This window comes from Rhinolophus hipposideros (genome assembly GCF_964194185.1).
Source record: "Rhinolophus hipposideros genome assembly, chromosome: 10".
NCBI lineage: Eukaryota > Metazoa > Chordata > Mammalia > Chiroptera > Rhinolophidae > Rhinolophus > Rhinolophus hipposideros.
In genome coordinates, this window is record NC_138056.1 from 27,676,576 (window position 1) to 27,699,520 (window position 22,945).

The window sequence follows — 22,945 nt, forward strand, 5'->3', positions numbered from 1 at the left end:
TTACATTAAAGTGACAGGGAAATGTGTATGTATATATACATACACATACATACATATATATTTATAGAGAGAGAGTTTTTCTTTTCGCTAAGCATTATCAGTATTGGAACTGACCTAGTTGAGATCTTTGGAAAGAAAACTGAAGATTTTTTTCAGATTCTCTCATACCTTTTGGGCCTTGATTCTTTCCATATAATGTATTCAAGATGTTGGAGAGGAAATATGGTTTTAACACCAAGATGGAGAAATACTGACCACCTGCTATATGATACTCATTATTCCTTATTTAAAACTCCATATTTCACTTACAGTGTAATTGAATAGCCTATACTTGTCAGCAGTAAAACAAAACATTTATTTGGCTCTTAGTTCCTTTTTATAATATTTTCAAAAGGAAAGACTATTAAAATATTACATTATATAAATATATTGTCTTTTTTTTGAAAACATAATAAAAGGTGAGTTTTGTTTTATTATGCTGCTTCTTAGTTTGTTGTTGTAACATTTTGTTCACATGATTTTATAGATTATTTGCTTAGTATGTCTTGCCTCTTCCCTGAATTTGTATTTTATAGTGATTATTAATAGAGAGTCAAAGATGAATAACAGTGAAGGAGTATAAACTGAGGCCACTAATAAATACTGATTTTTCTTGCTCTTAGAATATTGAAGTTCGTTTTAAAAAGTATAAGCAGTAAAATTTATGTTTGCATTTCTGAAGACATGAAGCAATACCCAGATAGCAAACATTGCAAAATTATACTATAAATGATAGTCTTAACAAATTTTAGAAGTAAAATTGAAGTGATTTAACTTGAGCAAAACATGAGTCAAATGGGTCTCATTCATCTTAAGCTTACACATGTATACTGACTTTTTCCTGTGCTCTTGTAAATAGGTAATGTCAAGTGCTTTTATTGTTACATTTCAAAAATATTAAGTGCTGTTGGATGTGAATTTTTTTCTAGTGTTTTAGGGACCTTTAAAGAGTGTTTACTAGCTTCACTAAATTCTCTGTATTTAAAACACACACTGTGTTTTTGAAAGTCTGATGAGCTTAACCATAATCAATTTACTCTATTAGGCATTTAGGTTGTTTAATAAATTTTTACTATTATAAATAATATTGCATTAAGCAAATATGTATATTTGTCCTGGTGATCATGTCTGATTATTCCCATCATGAATTCCTAGAAGTGGACTTTCTGGACTTTTTCTATATTGGCAATATATATTGCCAAGGCATTCCTCCTCCCCTGTCTGATTATAGCAACGTTAACTCCCATCAACAGTGTAGGAAAATGAGCTATTTTCTCCTTTTAGCCTCACGAGCTTTGGGTAGTAAAATATTTTCCATTTTTAATTTTTAGAAAATCATTTTTAAACACACATAGAAGTCCAAAGAATACTATAATGAGCCCCATGTACTCATCACTTAACTTTTAAGAATTATCTCATGGCTCGACTTGAGAACCCCATCTGCTTTCTTCGCTCCATCTACATGTACACTGGATTTATTCTGAAGGAAATCTCAGGTAGTATGTCATTTCTTCCATATGCATTTTAGTGTCTCTAAAAGAAAACACGATGCCTTCTTCATACCTAATATCATCAAATATCTAATCAGTATTCAGATTCCCTCGTTGTCTCATAAATGATTTCTTTGTTTACAGTTTTTTCACATCAGTATCCAAAAAATGCCCATACTTTGTCATTGGTTGATGTATCTATTAAATTTTTAAAATCTTGGATTCTCTCTCCCTGTTTTTTCTTTTCTGATTACTTACTGATTCTTTGCCAGTTTAACGTTATAAACATTATCTTCTTTTCATGTTTCCTTTGTTTACTAATATATAAGATAGTTCCATTTTTTTTCATCTATTTAAGAATCTATTTTCCATAAATGACCTAAACCATTATTTGAACATTTTTCTGGCATAGTCATCTTTTGTAAAAATTGTTACTTATTTACAAGAGATTAAGGTACAGATATTTATTCATTCATTCAACGATATTTATTTAACTTTTACTATGTGCCAGGCTGTAATGACGAGCAGGGAAAAGAAAAAGGAGCATGCGCTAGAGAGGTACTAATTAATTTATTTAGCAATATCTAATCAATTTATTTAGCAATATGCAATAGCAAAAAACAAAGGCTATTAAAACAACGTGCTAATGATAGAAAGTAAAGGCGCTTAAGACTAAACTATATATAGATAACAATGTTATGCTAAAGGAGTATACATATATATGAGTGTAAGACATGCCCATATGTTTATTATTGATCAAAAATTACTTGGCTAAATATACAAATAACATCAATAAGGAGTATGTAAGTGCAGTAATAAACTCTATAGGACAGCAACTATTACAGTAGGTGCCAAAATCTTACCAATCTATGAGGAAACAACAGTGGAAAGGTCAGGAATCAAAACCTAGCCAGGTCCGTGGCTGGAAAACTGAGGCATCTCCTGATGCTGCAGGCTGCATACAAGTTTCCAAAATGCTACCAAGTTCCCCAGAATGTTGTTGCTGTTGCCGTGGTTGTTGTTATTGTTGTTGTAGCTAGAAGTTAGGGCATCTCCTGATGTTATAAGTTGCAAGCTGCACAAGTTTCTAAAAGGCTAACCAGTTCTCAAGAAAGCTAACCATGGGGAACAACCCTGGTTAGGTCGGGAATCAGCCAGACCTCACCAGGTCGGCGGCTGGAAGTCAAGGCATCTCCTGGTGTTGTAAGCTGCATGTTGTATATGAGTTTCCAAAATGTTAAAATGATGAAGAATCACCAATGACAAAAGACAAAAATTACACTGCCAACTGAGGTCTGACATATTTTCTCAGATGTACCCTAGAGCCAAGCTTCTTATTCCTGCCTCCCCCTCAGGGAATGGCCAGATCTGGGAGGGTCTGGCAGTTACTGTGATAAAAATATTGTTTATCCGGCTGAAGCGCTAGTTCATTTGGACAAACGGTGCCTACTGTTCTCGCCTGGGACCATCGCCCCAAGGCCTTCTAAAGCCTGGCAACGTGCCTGTTAACGTGCCTTAGTTACTTTTCTACCTTATCTGCTGATGTGGGTAAAATAGGCACAAAAAAAAAAATGAAAAGAAAACTCAGAGTTAGTCTGGGACAAACCTCACATGCAGTCTTCCACATGTGAGGAAACAAAAAGCTAACCAGTACCTCACGTACAGTCTCTCACGTGAGGGAACCCCACATGCAGTCTCATGTGAGGGACCAAAAAGCTAACAGACAAAAGATAACATCAGTCAATGAAGGCAAATTTTTTCAACATCTTCCCTATACAGACACTTATCTAATGCTAAGGATACATCAAAGTAAAGAAATGAACTTCCTCATGGAGCTTCCATTCTAGTGCAGGGAGAAAGACAATAAATATAATAAGTAAATTGAACAGAATCTTAGAAGGTGGTGCATGCTATGGAAAAAGAAATAAACAGAGTTTGGGAGTAGGATTGGGGAGAGATTGCTACTTTAAACAGCATGGTCAGGGAGGGCCTCACTGATAAAATTTGAATGAGTTCACATTGTTAGCCATGTGAACATCGGGAGAAGAGTCATTTATTTTCAGGTGGAAAGACCAAGCAGTGCAAAATCTCTAACACAGGTGTTTGCTTTGCATATTCAAGGAATAGTAAGAAGGACATGTAACTGCTGATGTAAAGGTAAAAAGAGAAGGAAAATAGACAGTGATGAGATCATGGAGATAAAGGGAAGGAAGGCAGATGGCGTAGAACCTTGTAGGTCATTATAAGGATGTAGGCTTTTACTCTTGAACACAACAAGGGACCGTGGCATGATCGGAGCAGGGAAGTCATATCTCAGTCATTCTGGCTACTATGCTGAAAACAGACTGTAGCATGGCAATGGTAGAAAAAGGAGCCTATTTCAATAACCCAATTAAAAAATGGTGGTGCCTCAGACCAGGATTGGTAGCAGTGGGAGTTGGTGCAAAGTGGTCAGGTTCTAATATATTTCGAAGATAGAGCCAACATGATTTCCTAACAAATTGAATTTGGGATGTGAGACAAAGAAAGGTCAAGGGTGACTCTTAATATTCTTCAAGAGTATTGAAAGAATCAAGTCATCTTAAAAGAGATGGGGAAGACTTCAGGTGGAACATGTTTCTAGGGTGGGGGTGGTAGAAGATGAGGTCTGCAATTTGAGCCATTTTAATTTGTCCAAGGTGCATCCAAGTGGAGACATCATGTAAGCTGTTGTATATAAGAATCGAGTTCAGAGGAGAAGTCTAAATTGAAATATAAATTTGAGAGTTGTTAACATTTAGATGATATTTCAAGCCATAGGACTGGGTGAGATCATCAAGAGATATTAACTCCTTCCTGTAAGATGCATATTACAAAGGTACTTTGAAGTTTATCATTTACTCTTTTTTTGAGATGTTTAATACTGAAATTTTAAAACTTCTGGAACAAAATAGCTTCTCTCTCTCTCTCTCTGCTTTTGGGATCATTCCTTGGAAAGCCTTTCATCTTTAAGTTTTAAAATTTTCACTTCCATTTTCTCCTAATTTATTTTAATCTAAGGTAACAACAGGCAAGAATCTAACTTAATTTTTTCAAAAGAGCCTGTCATTCTTGTATCATATGTTGACAATTCATCCTTATGGCACCCTTGTTTTACATAGAGTAAGTAGTCATATAGAATTCTGTTTATTGGATTTCTATCCTATTTACTTTTTCTCTATCCTTGAGCTAGTTGTCATTTTAATAACTGATGATTTATAATTTTTTATCTGTAGCAAAAGCAGTCCCCCTTTGTTTTTCTTTTTTTAAAAAAATGTTCTTGGCTGTTCCTGACTAAAAAAATTAATCTTACAATAATTTTTTCCAAATTTAAGGAAATAAAATCTTTTTTAAAATTTATAAATAAATTTTTGTCTTCATATTTTTACATATCAAATCTTCTCTTTCTAGAGTAGTTTGTCTCTCAATATTCATTACCTTCTTGTATGTTCCTCAGCAAAGATTTAAATTTTCCTCACGATGTTTTATATGCTTGTTATTAAAGATATCCTTAGGTATAATATTTTGTATGTTTATTATATGGACTTTTTATTGAAATCTTTGCCTCCAAACTACTTGTCTGTTGACTTGAAGTAAAACATGCACCTATTTTGAGTCTGGAAAACAGAAAGTGAACTGAGTGCCGTGCAGGATGGGGGTGCTGGCAGGAAAGCTTATTTATGGAACTGATAAAATTTCTGACATTAAATGAAAAGTCAAGATTTCCTCATTATCCATCTGGAAACTCACATTTGGTAATATTTCTGTCTCTAACCTTTTCTTTTCCTAAATTTTGCACCCCATGTCAGTGGTTTTATCTTAAAGCACAATAAAAGATACTAGTACAACTATAGTACAGATATTCTGATTGAATATAGAGTTCCAGTGTAAGTTTAGATTTCCCCTAAAATTACTTGAATACAAGGAAATGTCGTTTAAAAAATAGGACATCTCTATAATAATTTCTAATAAATATGAAGCTGCAAAAGTGTATATCAACTAAATCTTCCATATATTTTTCCATTTGGCAACAAAATTTAATCATTATCAATAAACAGAAGTCATACTTGTGGCCTAAATACATTTCATTTAGCCTTTAGTCTGGTACACAAGTCTGTGTTCAGTTATTCGTCTGTAACTGCAAATGTTACTGTAAATTTAAAAAGTTCTGTGCATGTCTTTTTTTCCCCATATTAAATAAGTTTGAGTACGAGGAAAACGAGCCTGAGAGGGAAATATGGTATCTCCTATTTGCCACAGAGACAAGTATCAGAAAGTTATGGTTGATTTATTACTCAGAGTGCTGAATTCATTTAAAGGACTATGACAATTCTGAATACATGGGAAAATATATTCTGTCTTTGTAATATTTTAAATAATTGATATTATCTGAATAGACATTAATATTATAATAACCACAATAGTGTCTTATGAGTGTATTATAAAATGTTTATTAGTTTGGTTAATTCAATAGTAGTACCTTAAGGTTACATACCTTTAAGTAGTTAAAATCCATTCACCTGTATCATTTGCAACTATGAATTCCATGAGTCACAAAAGCTGTTGAAAAGAATCCAGATTTATGATTAGTACAGAAATTGTATCATTTGTAGACTAGAGTGTTTATCGAAATACATATATTAATATTTGATTTCACTTTAGAACTTTGCCAACTAATTTTAATTTAGCATAGTTTCCCAAAATACCTCCTCACTCACATATTACCGTGTTTCCCCGAAAATAAGACCTAGCCAGACAATCAGCTCTAATGCGTCTTTTGGAGTAAAAATTAATGTGAGACTCGGTATTATTATATTATATTATATCATATTATATTATATTATATTATATTATTAATTATAAAGACCGGATCTTATATTCATTTTTGCTCCAAAAGACGCATTAGAGCTGATTGTCCGGCTAGATCTTATTTTCGGGGAAACAAGGTAACATGAGTGTTAAGAAAAATCTGCATGTGTATGTGTTTATTTTGCAACTTGGCTAATTGTTTCCTTAGGTTAAACCCCTAAAAAGTAAAATAGCTAGATCAAGAGGTATATACATTTTTAAAGCATTTGATATTCATTGTCAAATTATTCTCCAAAAGTATTATAATTATGCAGTCTACCGCCATAAATGGGTAATGATGGTGAACATTTTTCATGTGCTTTTGTTCAGTTGTAGTTCATTCTGCATTAATTACCTGTTCATTTCCTTTGCCTTATTTTTCTGTTTTTTTTTATTTTTTTTATTTTTGTAAAAGAGATAGATAGATTGATAGATATCTGACACCAAACACACACACACACACACACACACACACACACACACACGTAAATATACATATATAAATGTAAAAAGGCTCTAAACCTTTTGCCATATAGGATACAATTTTTTTTCTTTCTTTCATGGTGGCTTTTAATTATATATAACCCAATTTAAATTATAAAGGTATCTATTATGAGTTATAAATGTATTATAAAGGTATCCTCATTTATGATAGCATCTCAGTTATGGAGTGATGAAATGGTATAGTGCCTTCTACTCATATTTTTGGGTCTGTGAAGAAAAGTTGACATATTTAAGTCTTCACTATAACTATACACGTTATTATTTTGTATTACTTGGTTTCTTTACCTGACTTTCCCCTGGTAAATCAACAAGAGACTTCAGGTCTGCCAACAGCAAGTATGATTGATACTATGACTTTGAGCATGTTACTTTCTAACTGTGAGCAACGAATTACAAAGTAAGAAAGTTGAAATGACCATTGAGATCATTTATTACTAAATCCTGGTTCTGTATGTGAGATGATCTTACTGACTTTCCTGGTGGTTTGTAGTTATTCAGGAATTAGGACCACCATTTTAAAGTGGGAATTTAGTAAAAAAAATAAAAATAAAAATGTGGATTGCTAAACTACATGATTTCTATGACAAAGGAATGTCAGGTAAAGTCGGTAAGGGTTTATATTCCTTGGGCCTTGCGTTTTTGGCTACTAGGAAACATTGATGTGTAAGTTTTAAGTTATTTTTCCTCTGTAATAGGCAAATGTGACTTGTCATTAATAATTTATTGATTTAAGAGCATTTCTTATAATAATTGAAGAATAATTTAAAGTAAAACTATACCGACATTTCTTAAAACTACCTTTAGGAACATAGACGTAAAACAACTTTGTTTTTTCTATTTTCTGCTGAAATATATGCTGGATGACTTAAAACAAACTTCTAGTATTTACCTAATATTTCTAGACAGTATGCTTATATGCTGTTTCTTCATTAATCTATGCTTAGATGTTGCCAACTTCTCATTCTGAGGTGGTTTAGTTCATTTACACCATCACTTTATTTCTTCTTCCCTGATTTGCTAATGTACCAAGATATTATATAAAATATATCTTAAATTATATGATATCCTGGTATATTCGCAGGATTATGTAAGAAGTGGCATATGTAATACAACATTACCTATATACATATATTAATATATGTAACATTTAATCCCAGGGCCTATTTAAGGAACTTTTTTATAATAAAAAATAAATGTTATTTTTAAAAAATCTTTTAAAAGTAAGAATACACTGACACTTCTTAAAACTACTTTTAGAAAGATAGACATGAAACAACTGGTTTTTTTTCCTACTGGAAACATTTTAGAATCCTTAGCTAAATCTGCACGGTAGACTTCTCGAAGAAATGAAATATTGGAAAGATAGAAATAATCAAGCAAGCTAGATTATGTTCACAGATGGACTTAAATAGCTTAAAGAACAATACAACCAATAAGTACATTTTTAGATGTTTCTCTTGAGGTATAAGCAGTCATTTTCTCTAATTTTTTTTTCATACACTTCTTCATGAGACTTGCATATATTTCATTAACAAAATGAAAATATCCAATGTATTGCTTTTATTACATTGCCATTAGTTGATCATTTTCTTTAAAAATCCCAGAAGTTTAGGGGGCAGAGATGGCAAGTGTCATAAACATTGTTTACTTCTTCATTGACCACTAAACCAATATCAAATATTTAGTCATAATTTCTTTTAACCACTTAGCAAACAATTTAGTGGACCAAGCAAATTAATTCTAATTTTATTACAATTTTCAGTTTTTGTTTTTATTTTAAGCTGTAGCTTATATTAATAACCTTTTATTCTATACAATAATACACAAACTACATAAATGTTAATGTACTTATGTTGTAATCCAGGTAACATTGTGTTAGAATCTGGACTTTTACTGATGAAAATTGTATTTTTTTTCCTCCATCTAATCCACAACTTTAGTGTTCCCATTTAGAGTTCATTTTAAAAGTGGTTTTAATACTTAAAAGTCTTTTGAAAGGCTTCTAAAACTTGGCAGTCTCAACAAAATGTTTTTTCTGACTTCCTTTTTAAGTCTGTGTATGGGCTTACAGTAAACAAACTTTTTGAAGCGGGAAACTCTAGCCATAATGCAGGAACAGATGAATAGAACACTAACCACTTTATTCTGAAATGCACATTTTCAGTTGTATACAAGATGCCTTAAAGCATCATATAAATATTTTAAGATGTTTCCTAAACTATTAATGGATAAGTATTACAAAGACTAAGATTGGATTCATTAAACAAAACCTATTGGAGGATTTAGAAAAGAGGCTCTTCTGTATCTTTCAGTAGGCCTATCTCTGATCACTTTTAAAATCCTATACATAATTATTTTGAAAGTTATGTAATCATATGACCTTTGCTGCCTAACCTTTTCCCTAAATTAGGAGTTTATCTGTAAGTTTCTAGCATTGTATATGCATTTTTACTAAATAGTCATTTTTAAGAAAAGCTTCATGACTCTAAAAACGGCGAACATAGATACTTTATATTGTTACATCACTAATATGCTCTTTCAACTATGTGAGGTATTAATACACTTTTAAAAGATCATCTGGAATTTCAGGATAATTGTATTAGACCTTTATATGTAAAGTAATGCCTAATTTACTTTTCATTGAACAATTTCTCTTCAGGTAGTTCCCAACTGTTCTTTAGATTTATATATAGTCTGGTTAATTTGAAAATAGTAATAAAAAATCTGCTGATTCTTTTTTTTAATCTTTATTCAATATATTGGAGTGAAAATTTTCTAGGTTTCAAGTGTACAATTCTATAGTGCATCATCTATATATCACATTGTATGTTCACCACCCAGAGTCAGTTCTCCCTCCATCACCATATATTTGATCCCCTTTTCCTTGTTCTACCCTCTCCCCTCCCCCACTTACCCTCTGGTAACCACTAAACTGTTTTCCGTGTCTATGATGTTTTTGTTTGTCTTGTTCATGTGTTGCTTTTAGTTTTATATCCCAAATATGAATGAAGTCATATGGTTCTCGACTTTTCTGTCTGACTTACTTCACTTAGCATGATAATCTCAAGATCCATCCATATTGTCACAAATGGCAGAATTTCATCTTTTGTTACTGCTGAGCTATATTCCATTGTGTATATACACCACATCTTCTTTATCCAATCATCAAAGGACACTTTGGTAGTTTCCATGTCTTGGCCACGGTGAATAATGCTTCAATGAATGTCGGGGTAGATATTGGTACTAAACTTATGGACCTTAGATTCAGAGAGGATTTTATGAATATGACCTCAAAGGGTAGGGAAATGAATCAAATTAAGTGAATGGAGCTATATCAAACTGAAAAGCTCCTGCACAGCAAAAGAAACAATCAACAAAACAAATAGGCAACCAACTGAATAGGAGAAGATATTTGCAAACACCTCTGATAAGGGCCTGATATTCAAAAGAACTTGTGCAACTCAACAACAAAAAAGCACACAATCCATTTAAGAAATGGACAGAGGACCTAAACAGAGATTTCTCCCAAGAAGACAAGCAGACAGCCAACAGAGATATATGAAAAAATGCTCAACTTCACTAGCTATTAGGGAAATGCAATCAAAACGACAATGAGATACCACCTCACACCTGTTAGAATGGCTATTACCAATAAGACAAATAATCACAACTGTTGGAGAGGTTGTGGAGAAAAAGGAACCCTCATACACTACTGGTGGGAATGTAAATTGGTACAGCCACAATGGAATACAGTGTGGCAGTTCCTCAAAAAATTAAGAATAGAATTACCATATGACCAAATAATCCCTTTTCTGGGTTTCTACCCAAAAAGTCTGAAAACATTAATTCGAAAAAATCTGTTAATTCTTAAAGTGACATCCTCTCTGTTTTATCATCTGAATATTTCTCAACAAACCTATAAAGAAATTAACGTACAATATATCTTGTCTCCTCATGGAATCTCAATGTGAATGTAAAGATAGGTATAAGAAATATAAAACTAAAGCTGGAGATCTTTAGGACACTTGTGATATCTGAAAGCAAAGTGTCCTTATAAACCCTTGTCCTTATACAGAGGGTGCCAAAAAAATGTATACACTTTTTAAGAAAGGAAAAAAGTATTAAAATTGTTACCAATAACAAAAGATAAATACAAGTCATGTACACATTTTTTTGGCTCCCCAGTATACAATGTTTAAGTTATTTTAGAGTTTTTGCTATCGTAACCTTTATTTTTATTTCTACTTCTATTCTCTATAAACTTTTTAGCACATTAGTATATACATGCTAACATTCACATTTCACGAGTGGTTTACCTGTTCCCTGGATGAATTTTTCTTTATTCCTGGGATTCATAACTTTAAATCCATTCTGCCTATTTCTCATTATATTGGATGATTTTTTTCTGGTGATTAATTGATTCACAATTTTTATTAGCCCTTTTCAAATTCTACTAGGTAGGTATTGTGCTGTCTTGCTCTCTGTTATATGCTAGGGAAAGCATTAGTATCCTATTTCTCCGAAAATAAGACCTAGCTGAACAATAAGCTTTAAAGCGTCTTTTGGAGCAAAAATTAATATAAGACCTGGTATTATAGTTATATTTTATATTATATCATAACATATATTATATTATATTAAAGACCCTCTCTTATAGTAAAATAAGACTCAGTCTTATTTTTTTTTTTTTTGCTCCAAAAGACACATTAGAGCTTATTGTATGGCTAGGTCTTATTTTTGGGGAAACACAGTAGGGATGTCAGGTGGTAAAGCAGTGGAGAGTAGGTAAAAAAAGATCTTTCCTATCTTCCCTAGGTGTAGAATATTCATTTTGCTCTTCTGTTTGATTGCCTATTCCACTTCGTGTTATTTGCTTGCATGTTTCAGTTAGACTGTTAAACGTAAAGCTTCGTAGTTTTGGCTAGTTGGTCTACCTATCCCAGGACAGCAAGCAATATGTTTTGGTCTGCTTTTTTTCTTTGTAGACCCAAAGTTTGATTATTTTTTTTTCCATCAAAGCTCTTGCATTTGTTTGTGTCCATGTATGTGTGTTTGTGTCTGTCTCCCTCAGACTCCCTCTTCTCTACTTTTTTCTGTCCCCTCTCCACCTCCACCTACTTTTAAATTTCAGTGTATATATTTTATAAAAATAGCACATGTACATAATTTAGAAAAATAGCAAGTACTATAATGTTTATGGAAGTATTCCTTGACCTGTTGTTACCCATTCCCAATTTTTATTCTGTTTATTGTTATAGCTGCTTTTTTCTCTCAATTTCTACATTTCAAATTTATACTGCTAATTCTTGTTTATGTTTTTCCAATTTTAGTATCATCTGCTTATTTTTTACTTTAAATAGATAATGCTTTAACTCCTTTGTGTTACATGTACATTTTCTTCCTTACACCATCTTGCCAAAACTATTTTTCACCTTATTTTAAATAAACCTCTAGAGTGTTTTCAAGTAAATATTGTTCCCTGTTGAGCTAAGACGTGTTAAATTCTCTTTATTGGACGGCTTTAAGGCTTCTGTATGTAGTATTTGCTTTTTTTCCACGTTTCCTTCTTGTTTTCTTATTTTATAGAAATACATCCCCCAATAGATTCTGGAGAATTGGTGCATAGAAAGTAAAATGTTTTGAGACAATGCATGTATGGCAATACAGTTTCTGCTCGTTTGACCATGCATAGAATTCTAGGTTGGACATAATTTTCTAAGTACTGTGAAGACATTGCTTCATTGATGTCTAGGTTCCACTGTGGCTGTTCATTGTCATGCCATTTTTATTTTTCATGTAGGAAGGTATAGGCATGTGCTTGCTGATAATCAAGTCAAAATTAAGGTTCAGAAATAGGGAGAAAATGTTTTCTCTTCATGGACATAACAGCCCAGGGAGAGGAGGAAAGGAACCAGAGCCACGGGTAGTCTCAGCTGGAAACTTGACACCTTTGCCCAGTAACTTCTCATTCATGTGTATTTAGTGGCCACCCGTGCTGGGAGCAGGCAGGTCCCACACGATTGGGCCCTTTCCATTCAGTTTCCTGTCTACACTGAGTGGCCTCGGGCCTCTTAGTGCTACTGCTCGTATTCACATGGTGACATTTTGCTATATCCCGTGGCCTTGTCTCTCCCTTTCTCCCTCAGTCCTGTTCCTAATTTAAGGGACATTAATGACATTCTGCCAATGCCTTTCACTTAACTTTGAGGGATAGCACTGAAGGATGAAGTGGGGGAATATTATAAGGTGTTTCCCATGCCTTCCTTTATTCCAGTTCTAGCGACACAACATCCTTCATGAAGTCTTCCCATGCCCTGGCATGCAGATGATACTCTTACTACCCACGATAGGGCCAGTTTTGTCCTATACCTATTCTGTGGTCATTTTCAAGGGAATCTGGAAAGGAAGCTAGACGCCTCTACTCAGGTTACTGCCTTGGCTCAAATTGGTTGTCTTTTTCATAGTTAACCTTCATAACATTTCTTGTACTGTAGCTATTTCTAAAGCAAGACCAAACAAGTGCTAGTTCTTCTAGTGAGAAATTCTTCAAGTATTCAGTGCCTTTCTATCCTTCCCTATCAAAAAGAAGAGGTTCTAATATCATGTATATTGAATATTATTTGATCAAACACATTCGTTACAGGACTACATTTTGCATTTTCAGGCTTCACCAAATATGGATTAAAATGTGTTGACTTCTTTATAAGGCATAGACTGCAATAATTAACAAGATACTGGGAGTGCAGCACTCAGTCCTTGTATCTGAAATCATAGGATGTCTATGTCTGGAACAGAAAATCAGTCTATTTCAGTTGTTTGGGGATACCTAGAGATGAGTTTGCCGAGAACATAGCCTGCCTCAAAAGAGATATGCTCTTTCCACATCGTTCTATTAAGTTAAAGCATTCCTTCACATCAGCCTTTGTATAACTTCCTCGGAGCCCGAGTCCATTTTAATTCACTTTTCTTCTATCAGCCACCCTTATTCTAGAACCATTTCCTACTTAGCCTTACTTTCCTTTTCCCTATCCCTGCCTGGTAATGACACCCATCATCTCTACATAAGAAATCATATCCTCAAACCCCAAAGGGTATCTGCTGCCTCAAGTTCATGAGCATCCAAACTGGAGAGGGGAAGAAACCAGTTCAAAGACACCTGGGTTTCCTTGGATCAGAGCTCCTCGGTGAGGACAGGACGACCAGCCTGTTGCTTGGAGGTGAGGGAAGGGGTTGTCAGTAACAAGAGAATGCCAAATTTGAGGGAAAGACATTTAGGAACTTTTCAGTAACTGCACATGTGGAAATGCTTCATGGTTTCACAGAAAGTGGTTTCTATTGATCGAGTTATGTAAAATTAATGTACATGTGTACTACGCCTTTGTGTGAACTTAGCTGTGTCCCTGGTTGTTAGGCAATGAACCGTACATACACGTTACTGAATGTGTTCTGGATTTACTCCACATAATTTTTAGCTGAGTATTTGAGTACAGGACCCATTTCACATCTCTCCATCACTACTGCTACGCCCCTAGTTCAAGCTCTCATTATTTCTTGCCTGAGCAATAGCAGTAGCCTTGTTACTGATTTCTGTTTTGTCTCTTGCCCATTCATATTCAGTTCCCCACACAATAAGCAATGCAATCTTTTTTTAAAAAATGTAAATCATAGATCATATTCATGCTTAAAATCTGAACAGATAACCCTTTGCACTTGGAATAAATCCAAACCCTTATCTTGTCCATAAACCCTAACACACCATGGTCCCTTTTGATCTCTCCAGCTGCTTCTCATTTCTACTCTCTCGAACTCACCACACTTCAATCACAGTAGTCTTCTCTCTTTTCTTTGAGTTCAACAGTTATTGTGGCCAGTGCTTCTTTGCTCTTGCAATTTCCTCTGCATCTTTCCTCAGATCTTCATAGGCTGGCACCTTCACAGCCATTCAGGTCTCAGATAACATATCCCATTCTTAATTCACCTTCCCTGGCCATCGTAATTAACACCTATCTCCTATCACTCTCTATTCCATTTCTCTGTTTTATTTATAATTCATTTGTCATAACTACCTTACTCTATTAAGATAATTTATTTTTCTGCCTTCTCCCCTCAAAAATGTAAGTTCTTAACATTCTTGTTTTCTGCTATATTCCTTTTCTAGTACCTTTTTCTAGGTCTGAAACATGGCTGGCTTCATACTGCCATGTGGGTGAACAAACTGAATTTTTTTATGCAGATGTAGTGCTCTTATTTTGTTTCTCTTGCACCATAGCTGACTACAACTTTTTTTATTTCATTAATAAAATAAACATTGATCCTGAATTGACAGTAGTAACAGTGACTCCTTTTAAATGTTTTGACATTGTGGTTATTGTTATTTGGACATAAATTTCAACAAGTCATACTTACTCATATCCCTTGGGTCATAACCATTTCAGGGCAATAGAAATGCAGCATACTTACAAAGTGTTGGAGAGCTAAAATCCCAAGAGATGGTCTAGAAATACCAAAGTTTTTCAGACCATAGGATACACTGCTACTTACTACCTTCTATGCTCAAGTATATGATTCAGTGGGCTGGTTCCTTAGATACTGAGAGACCCTGGAGAGAAGACTTGCTGTCCTCCCAAGTGGCTGCCAATCTCTTCTATCCCAATTTCCAAGAGCCTGCCTGCCTTATCACAATGCATTTTTAATATTCTGCCTCTTCCTGTGTAGTACACACATTGCTAAGTTATTTCATTGACTACCATCAGCTAAGTGACCCTTGCTCTGTAAGTCTGTGCATGATTTCTTTTCTCATTTTATGGTGCCTTTTTAACAGAATTATAATCAGCCTCCAGATTCCTTCTTTATCATTTACGGAATTACGGAATCGTGTTAGATAGTATTTTCTCAGGCTGAATCAGGGGAAACTACAAATGCCCCAAGCCTGCTTTTCTGGAAAGTTACTGTCTATCCAGTAATGGAAAAGTACAGCAAATCTCTTTTATAGACATAGACCTAGCATATGCAGTGGTTTTATAGCCTATTAAAATGTACAACACCCCTAACCCAACACTCTCCAGTTTGCCACACCCACCTTAAGTACTCCATTACCTAACTAGCTAAAGGAGAATGATTATTTATTATATAATTGTATTTATTCTGTAAATCGTATTCAAAGTGAAATATCAGTTGTTTATTGTGTTCTTTTCATTTTCATGGATAAGTGCAGTCATTATCCCTTTATAGGTACAGTGGATTTACCGTTTAATTTTTATTTATGCCTCTAAATCTTGTCTTTGCTCTACATATCTCCTGAATCTTTCTTAGCAACTAACTAGTCAGCTAAGTAGTCCTGAACTGACCATCTATTTTCTGTTTCCTTCTTATGATTTTATCTTTATTAACTAATTGAGAAGATAGAAAGAAAAGAACCCTCTGGATTTGTATTTTGTACATGCTGTATGTCTATAGCACCTTTTCTTCCAGGCCCAGCAAAACAATGGCATGTGAATCCCCATTAACTACCACATCTCCATGTTTCTCCTTCAAGTTGTCATATCCTGTCAGGAAAGCAGAATTATGGCGAAAGATATATCATTGTAACATTACTGTTACTTTCACTGACAACTGTTACTCAGTCTGAGCATATCAAAATTTGGTGTTGGGTGTACCTTTATGTTATCCCGGAAAACAGGTGGCTAATTCTTCAGCGTCTCGTGGAAGGACCCCCATTTTCGTGCTCTTAAAAATAGCAGTGAAAAAGTGGTCTGCCATCATGGAAATTTGCCCAGTGCCACTTCAGAGTGCCACTTCTTGCACTCTAGATATGTGCAAGAAAAGTAGGGACTCTTGGTAATCCTTATTCCTTGAGATTTCATGCTCCATTATATTCTAAGTTAAATAATACTTACATGTGCCTGCTTAGCAATACCTTCCGTTTATACGACACTTTATCATCAGCCTTGGTAAACTAGATATCTGATAAACTGAAAGTGAGACATTGTTTGAAATGTATTCTTTTAGTGACAACTGGGAGTTAGGTATTGATGGAATACTAGAAAGTAAATACAGCTTTCCCTGTGAAGTGGTAATGCCAGTAGTTGAAGCATTTTTATATTTCTAGAGCCTTTCTTTGAACCCTAAGTATTTTATAGATATTGTCTAATCCTAGAAAATTCCCTATACATAAAAATAATAGTAGCTCTTTTGGGGGAGGAATGAGGGGGTGTATTAATGCCCACACTGCTTAAGTGAGTTGCCCAAGGTCACTCAGCAAGTTGTTGGTGAGGCCAGAAATAGAATCCAAGTCTCCTGACTCCCAATTCAGTTCTCTATCCTCGATATAGTTTTCTATCCTCTATATACCCCTGCTGCCTCTCATGGGAAAAGAAGTTAATCTTCCAGCTATTAATAGCCACCAAATTGGTGGTAGCAGCACAGTGGAGAAAAGTAACTGTCTTTATACTGCAGCATTAGTATAAAAATATCTGGTAATGGAAAATTTGACAAATGTCATGTTAAAGGGAGTGGAAAATTATTTTAAGATCTGGATCTCATTTATCTAGTTCTCAGAAAAGTAAAATTTCTTAGTAGAACAGGGATCATATTTTTCTTCCTGTTTTTAAATTGTATTTCCTAGAGGGTAATTGTCAACCTAGCCATAGCAAAACCTATTGTCAATCAACATAATAAGAATAATGCATGTACTATTGGTGATTGTTATAAGTGTATTTTCTAACTTGGTTGAAAGTTGGAATTGCTTTACTAAAATGCATACCACTTATTTTATTCAGCTTTCAGTGTTACTATATCATAAAGCAAATATATCATCAATTGCTAATTTTACTGCATGTTTTGAAAACATGGGCAGAAGTACATTTTATAGTTTCTTCCCTGGACAGTACACTCCCAACAAAGTTATTATGTGTCAGGCACCATGAAATTCACCAGAATGAAATAGGCAAAGCAGAAAAAATAGTTAAGAAATAAAAGATAAACACACCGGAGCTGATCAAGTTTATTGTTATATGTATGTAAACAATTCATTACTTTTTCTACATTTAAAAAAAAAAGGTGCTTGAGAGATTTTTATGTACTTAAATATTAAAGTATGTCTGATATGGTAGAAATTCACATTTAAGTTCAAACAAAAAAAATTTTCTCAATTTTGGACCAACGAACAAAAATCCCCCTACTAAAAATCTCTGGACATTATATTTCTGTTTAAAGATTACTAAAAGTGTTTCATTAGAAAAATGCCATCATCAGAATTATGTTTTAACTGTGTAAGTGTAAGAAAGATGGAATTGGTAGAGGTTGGGAAATGCAAGGAAAAGGTAAAAGAAAATGTGGTTATTTGGGACCCAGGTGACTGAGAAGGTAGTAGCCGGAGGATACTTCGAAATAAGAGTGCGGCATAAGCAGACTACAGGGTCAAGTACAGGTCCTTGGGGAAATGTGTACGTTTACTGAATAGAGGAAGCAGAAGGTAACAGAGAACAGGGAAATCACTTTGAAAAGCTACAGAAGTTGTAGGATTAGGGCTAAGAAAAGTTCATTAAATTTGGTGACTCCTGACATTTGGGAGACTTGCTTTTACAGAATGATAAGGGGCAAGTACGAGTACTCTGTACTCTTCAAATTATGTGTATTTATCTTTGGTGTTAATCGAATTTTTGCAAACCTGTGAATTATGTATGATATAAGAAACAAATTAATCAACCAGAATGTTTAATTAACTGCTATATCTCGGATAGTATTGGATATAATTCTTACATTCACCTGGGATTTTGTTGATTATTGCCATTCTTGTTACTTTAGTAATAAACTGGTGATATTTTGCAATAGAACAAGTAACAAATCTACGTGCCTACAAATATTGAATATCTTTTGTTGTTATCTTGAACCTAAATCAAACATGAAAGCTGGACATTGCTTGTGAATTTTATTGGAATTGGTTGGAAATATGTTTTCATGATTACCCAATATCTCAAGATAGCTATATCTATAAATTAATATTGATATTAGCCATTTATTTATTCTCTGTAATAGAATCTCTTTATAATGAGTTTCACTTTATTTAAGATTATTAGCAATTAACTGTTATTTTTTTCTTTCCACCTTATTTTATTTTAAATTTTTATCATTTGGCCAAAAGTGTAGTCTATCATTGGTGGGTTTTGTTTTGTTTTATTTGTTGTTTTGGTTTTTCCTAACTGACAGGGTTATTGGCGAACTATTTATGCAACATATTAAGAGTCGTTTTAATTTTGTCAAACAGGCACATCGTCAAGTGAATCTAATCTACTTAACATTCCTTCACAAAAAAGAACTCGAAGAAAACTAATGCCTTCTCCCTTGAAAGCAGAACTTACCCAAAAGTCTTCACTGTCTGAAAGTGTGCAGCTCAATGACTCGTTCAGCAAAGAACTTCAACCTATTGTGTATACGCCAGAAGGCTGTAGAAAAACTTTTCAAAATCAATCTACAGTGACCTTATTAAAACCATCGTCTCAGACTACGAGTTTTCAGGCCATCAGCTCAAATATAAACAGTGATAATTCTCTGAAAATGTCATGTGAAGTAGATATTCCTCTCAGCAGAAGCAAAGAAAACGGACATGAGGACTTGGACTCTACATTTACTGTCTGTGAAGACACCAGGAAATTGAAAAGTGAATTACCTGAACAACAACCACTACCAAACAGTAACATTTTACAAAGGTACCAAAATGAGTATTTGCCAACTTTTCTCTCTTTTGGTAGCCTTTAAACTATTAGCTTTCTTTTTCTTCTTTAGACATATTTGAGGTCTATTTTATAGATCAAGTATGCTCTCTTAAGCATATTTCATTAAATCTTAATTGTCTTGCTAAATATTAATCCATTAACACAATATTTTAAAGTCTTTAATTTGATATCTTAAGTTGATTAACCCTCATCAGGCTAGAAGAGGCCTTAAGGTGTATTTAGTTTGTTCTTCAGACTAAAGGCAGATGCTGGAAGAGTGCCATGTTTACTATTATTCACTAGTATCTTCACTAAAGGAAATTCCACAGTTTCTATTGATGTTTAGCAAACCTCAGCTTATTCTGAAATAGTCATATGTCATATGGTTGACTCCATGTCTTCCAAGCAAACATATCCTTCTCATTTTATCTATATTATCACAGCTAATCTAAATATGAGAAGAATAATACCTTCACCTTTTTATGCTATTGGGAATGCATAAATCTCTTGATAGCAACTCTATCTATGATGTAAAAATGACAAAAGAAAACCCCAGAGCAATCAGAGTAAGTTTTATAGTGCAATGTTTTTTTTTCTATATTAATATGAAATGGTGTTCCAGTGATGTAAGTGTGTGGCCCCTTTTTTCTCCGTAGCACAAATCAAAATTGCTCTTTTTTTTTTTATTTCTTTTATAACTTTTATCACTTAATATACAGGCTTGCCCTTTCCTCATTGTCAACTAAACATCCTGTGCCTCTACGAAACATAGTGCCATCCTACATGGCAATGACTGCTGCTGCAAAAAGGAAACGGAAACTGACAAGGTACGCTTTGACATAAACTTTCAGTCCTTATATAAGATCATCTTTATACTTTGTTCCCTAGTACTTTTTTTATTCTTATAATTAGAGTGTCAATTCATATTTAAGCATACATGTAATAAATTGCTCTGGATATGACACTGGATTTATATTGTCAAAGGGAGATCTTGATAAAGCCCAAGTATTTCACTTGACATTTGCATAAAGTATTCCATGTTTCAGATTATTAAATATAAATTAAAAAGTCTTCTGGCCTTCAAAAATGTCATTTAATTTTAACTTTTCTTCTGGTTACAATTTTTACTCATTAGGTATTTTTCCTTTTAGACATTACCAAATTTTCTTCAGTCCTAAAATTATATTATTTTAATTGATTTTGATAGATGATTAAAATGTAATGAATTAAAAGATTTCTTTTTCTGGCTATGACAATGTAGCTTGTATCAGACCATGGTATCCATCAAGAACAATTATAAGAGATGATAAAATACAACTAACAGCTGCTTGAAGGCTACCGGAGAACAATCAAGGCAGCTAGAACTTGAGGGAAAAGTAAGGATCCCCAGAAAAAGGAAAACAAGCTGTAGAGATCCAGACCTTCTCTGACTCTTTTTTCCTTTTAGCATTTGCCAATTCATGACATCAAGTGTAGAGGCCAAGCAGAAAATGGAATTCTAGAGCTAATCAGCAGTCTCACTGAGCTAGGGAAACAAAATGATTATGTATAGCTTTTGCCCTCAAAATATATGCCAAGTTCTAAATATGATGGAGTAAGAGTCCAAGAAACCAAGCTGAAGTTTGCTTCTAAAAGTCTATAGTATTGAGTAGAGTTTTGATGTCCTCATGAAACTGGGACATGAAAATTGTTGTTCAGAGATCATCATGGAAAAAGGGCCTGTGCTCTAAGAGTAGGGCAAACTGGAAATAGACCAGTTCTTGAAGGCCTGAAACAGACCTTAAACCAACTCAATCCCTTTTTGGATCAAGATGATCTATCTCTATTCTGCCCACTTGCCAGAAGAATATTACATTGTCTCTGGGTGAATATACCATCTAGAGCAGGGGTGTCCAAACTGCGGCCCACAGGCCAACTGCAGCCCGCAATCCATTTTTAATTGGCCCACAGCAAATTCCAAAAATATATTTAGTTTACTTAAATAAACCAGGTGAGGCAATACGTACTTTACCTCAAGTGAGTGGCCCGGCTGTTTGTGTATTTTACCGCATATGGCCCTTGGTGAAAAACGTTGAAAAAAGTTTGGACACCCCGATCTAGAGCCTCTGTGGTTTTTCATATGTAATGTTTAGCACTTAAGCAAAAATTACCAAGTATGCCAGGAGACAGGACAAAATGACTGAAAATCAAGAGAAGAAAACAAGTTAGAGAAGCAGTGATCCATAAGTGGTGCAGATATTAAGATTATCAGAAAGAGACTTTAAAATTTTAACTGATTAACAAACGTTGAACAACATAGATGACAATTTCCCAAAGAACTGGATTCCATTCAAATGAATCAAGTGTATGTTCTAGAACTAAAAAGTAAAATTTACTTAAATTAGGAATTCAATAAATTATTTTAACAGAGTAGGCACAGCAGAAGAGAGTTTAGTGTACTAGAAGATAGGTTGTTAGAAAAATATTGAAACCAATGTGCAAAAGGATAAAAAGAAAGTATGGAGAAGACTTAAAGAGAAATATAGGGCACAATTAAAAAGAAATATGGGACACATATATTTTGAGTCCAGAAAGAAATGAGAAAAACAGTGCGGGAAAGTAGCATTTGAGAAGATGCTGGCTAATAATTTTCTAAAACCAATTAAAGATAAATCACAGATTCAAGAAGCACTGGAAACCACAAGCATCACTAGTATAAAGAGAAACATACCTAGGTCCATAGTAGTAAATCATCTAAAAATCAAAAGACAAGGAAAAAAAATCATAAATATTCTGAGTTATATGACATGAAGTCCAATATATAGTCTTTTTATCCTGCAACATTAAATGGAATAGAAAGATACAGTGGGTGGTTATATATTGTAAAATGGATTCAATGACTTGCTCTCCCTTTTTTGTGACGTGATTATGGGAAAAGAGTATAAGATATTAAGATAACTCTTTCTAAGTTTCTCATTTTCCACCATGAACCTGTTCTCATCTGGGCTAGTGTTAACAAATTTACAAATAGTCTATTTACTTGCGCCACATAGTGTATCATTTTAGAGGTGCATTTAGGATCTATCTGCCCTTTCCCCTCCAACCAAAGTACAGCAGACCCTTGGAATGTATACATTAAAAATGAATGGACTGGTTTTTCCTGAATGTCTCTGAGTATCCATGACATTTAAAATTTTATATTTTGCAATAGCACAAATTTGAATTGTGCAGTTAAGTCTGGCTTGTGTGTAGGAATCAGTCACTTAATCGGAGTGAGCCTAGCTAACCACTATGATCAGTGTCACCCGTCTTATGACTAATTTTCACTGTGTCGGTTGTTGTTCTTTTCGTTAA

General features: G+C 34.0%; 1 protein-coding gene across 1 annotated transcript in view; it reads left to right on the top strand.

Moving 5' to 3' along the window:
- The window catches only part of KIF18A (kinesin family member 18A), a gene marked incomplete at its 5' end in the record, with an annotated part of 72,386 nt that overhangs the window by 43,683 nt on the left and 5,758 nt on the right, over window positions 1–22,945 (top strand). Inside the window, 2 exons of the mRNA XM_081063721.1 lie at window positions 19,165–19,606; window positions 20,332–20,439. Coding sequence (XP_080919847.1) covers window positions 19,165–19,606; window positions 20,332–20,439 — 550 coding nt within the window. The remainder of the gene's footprint in view (window positions 1–19,164; window positions 19,607–20,331; window positions 20,440–22,945) is intronic.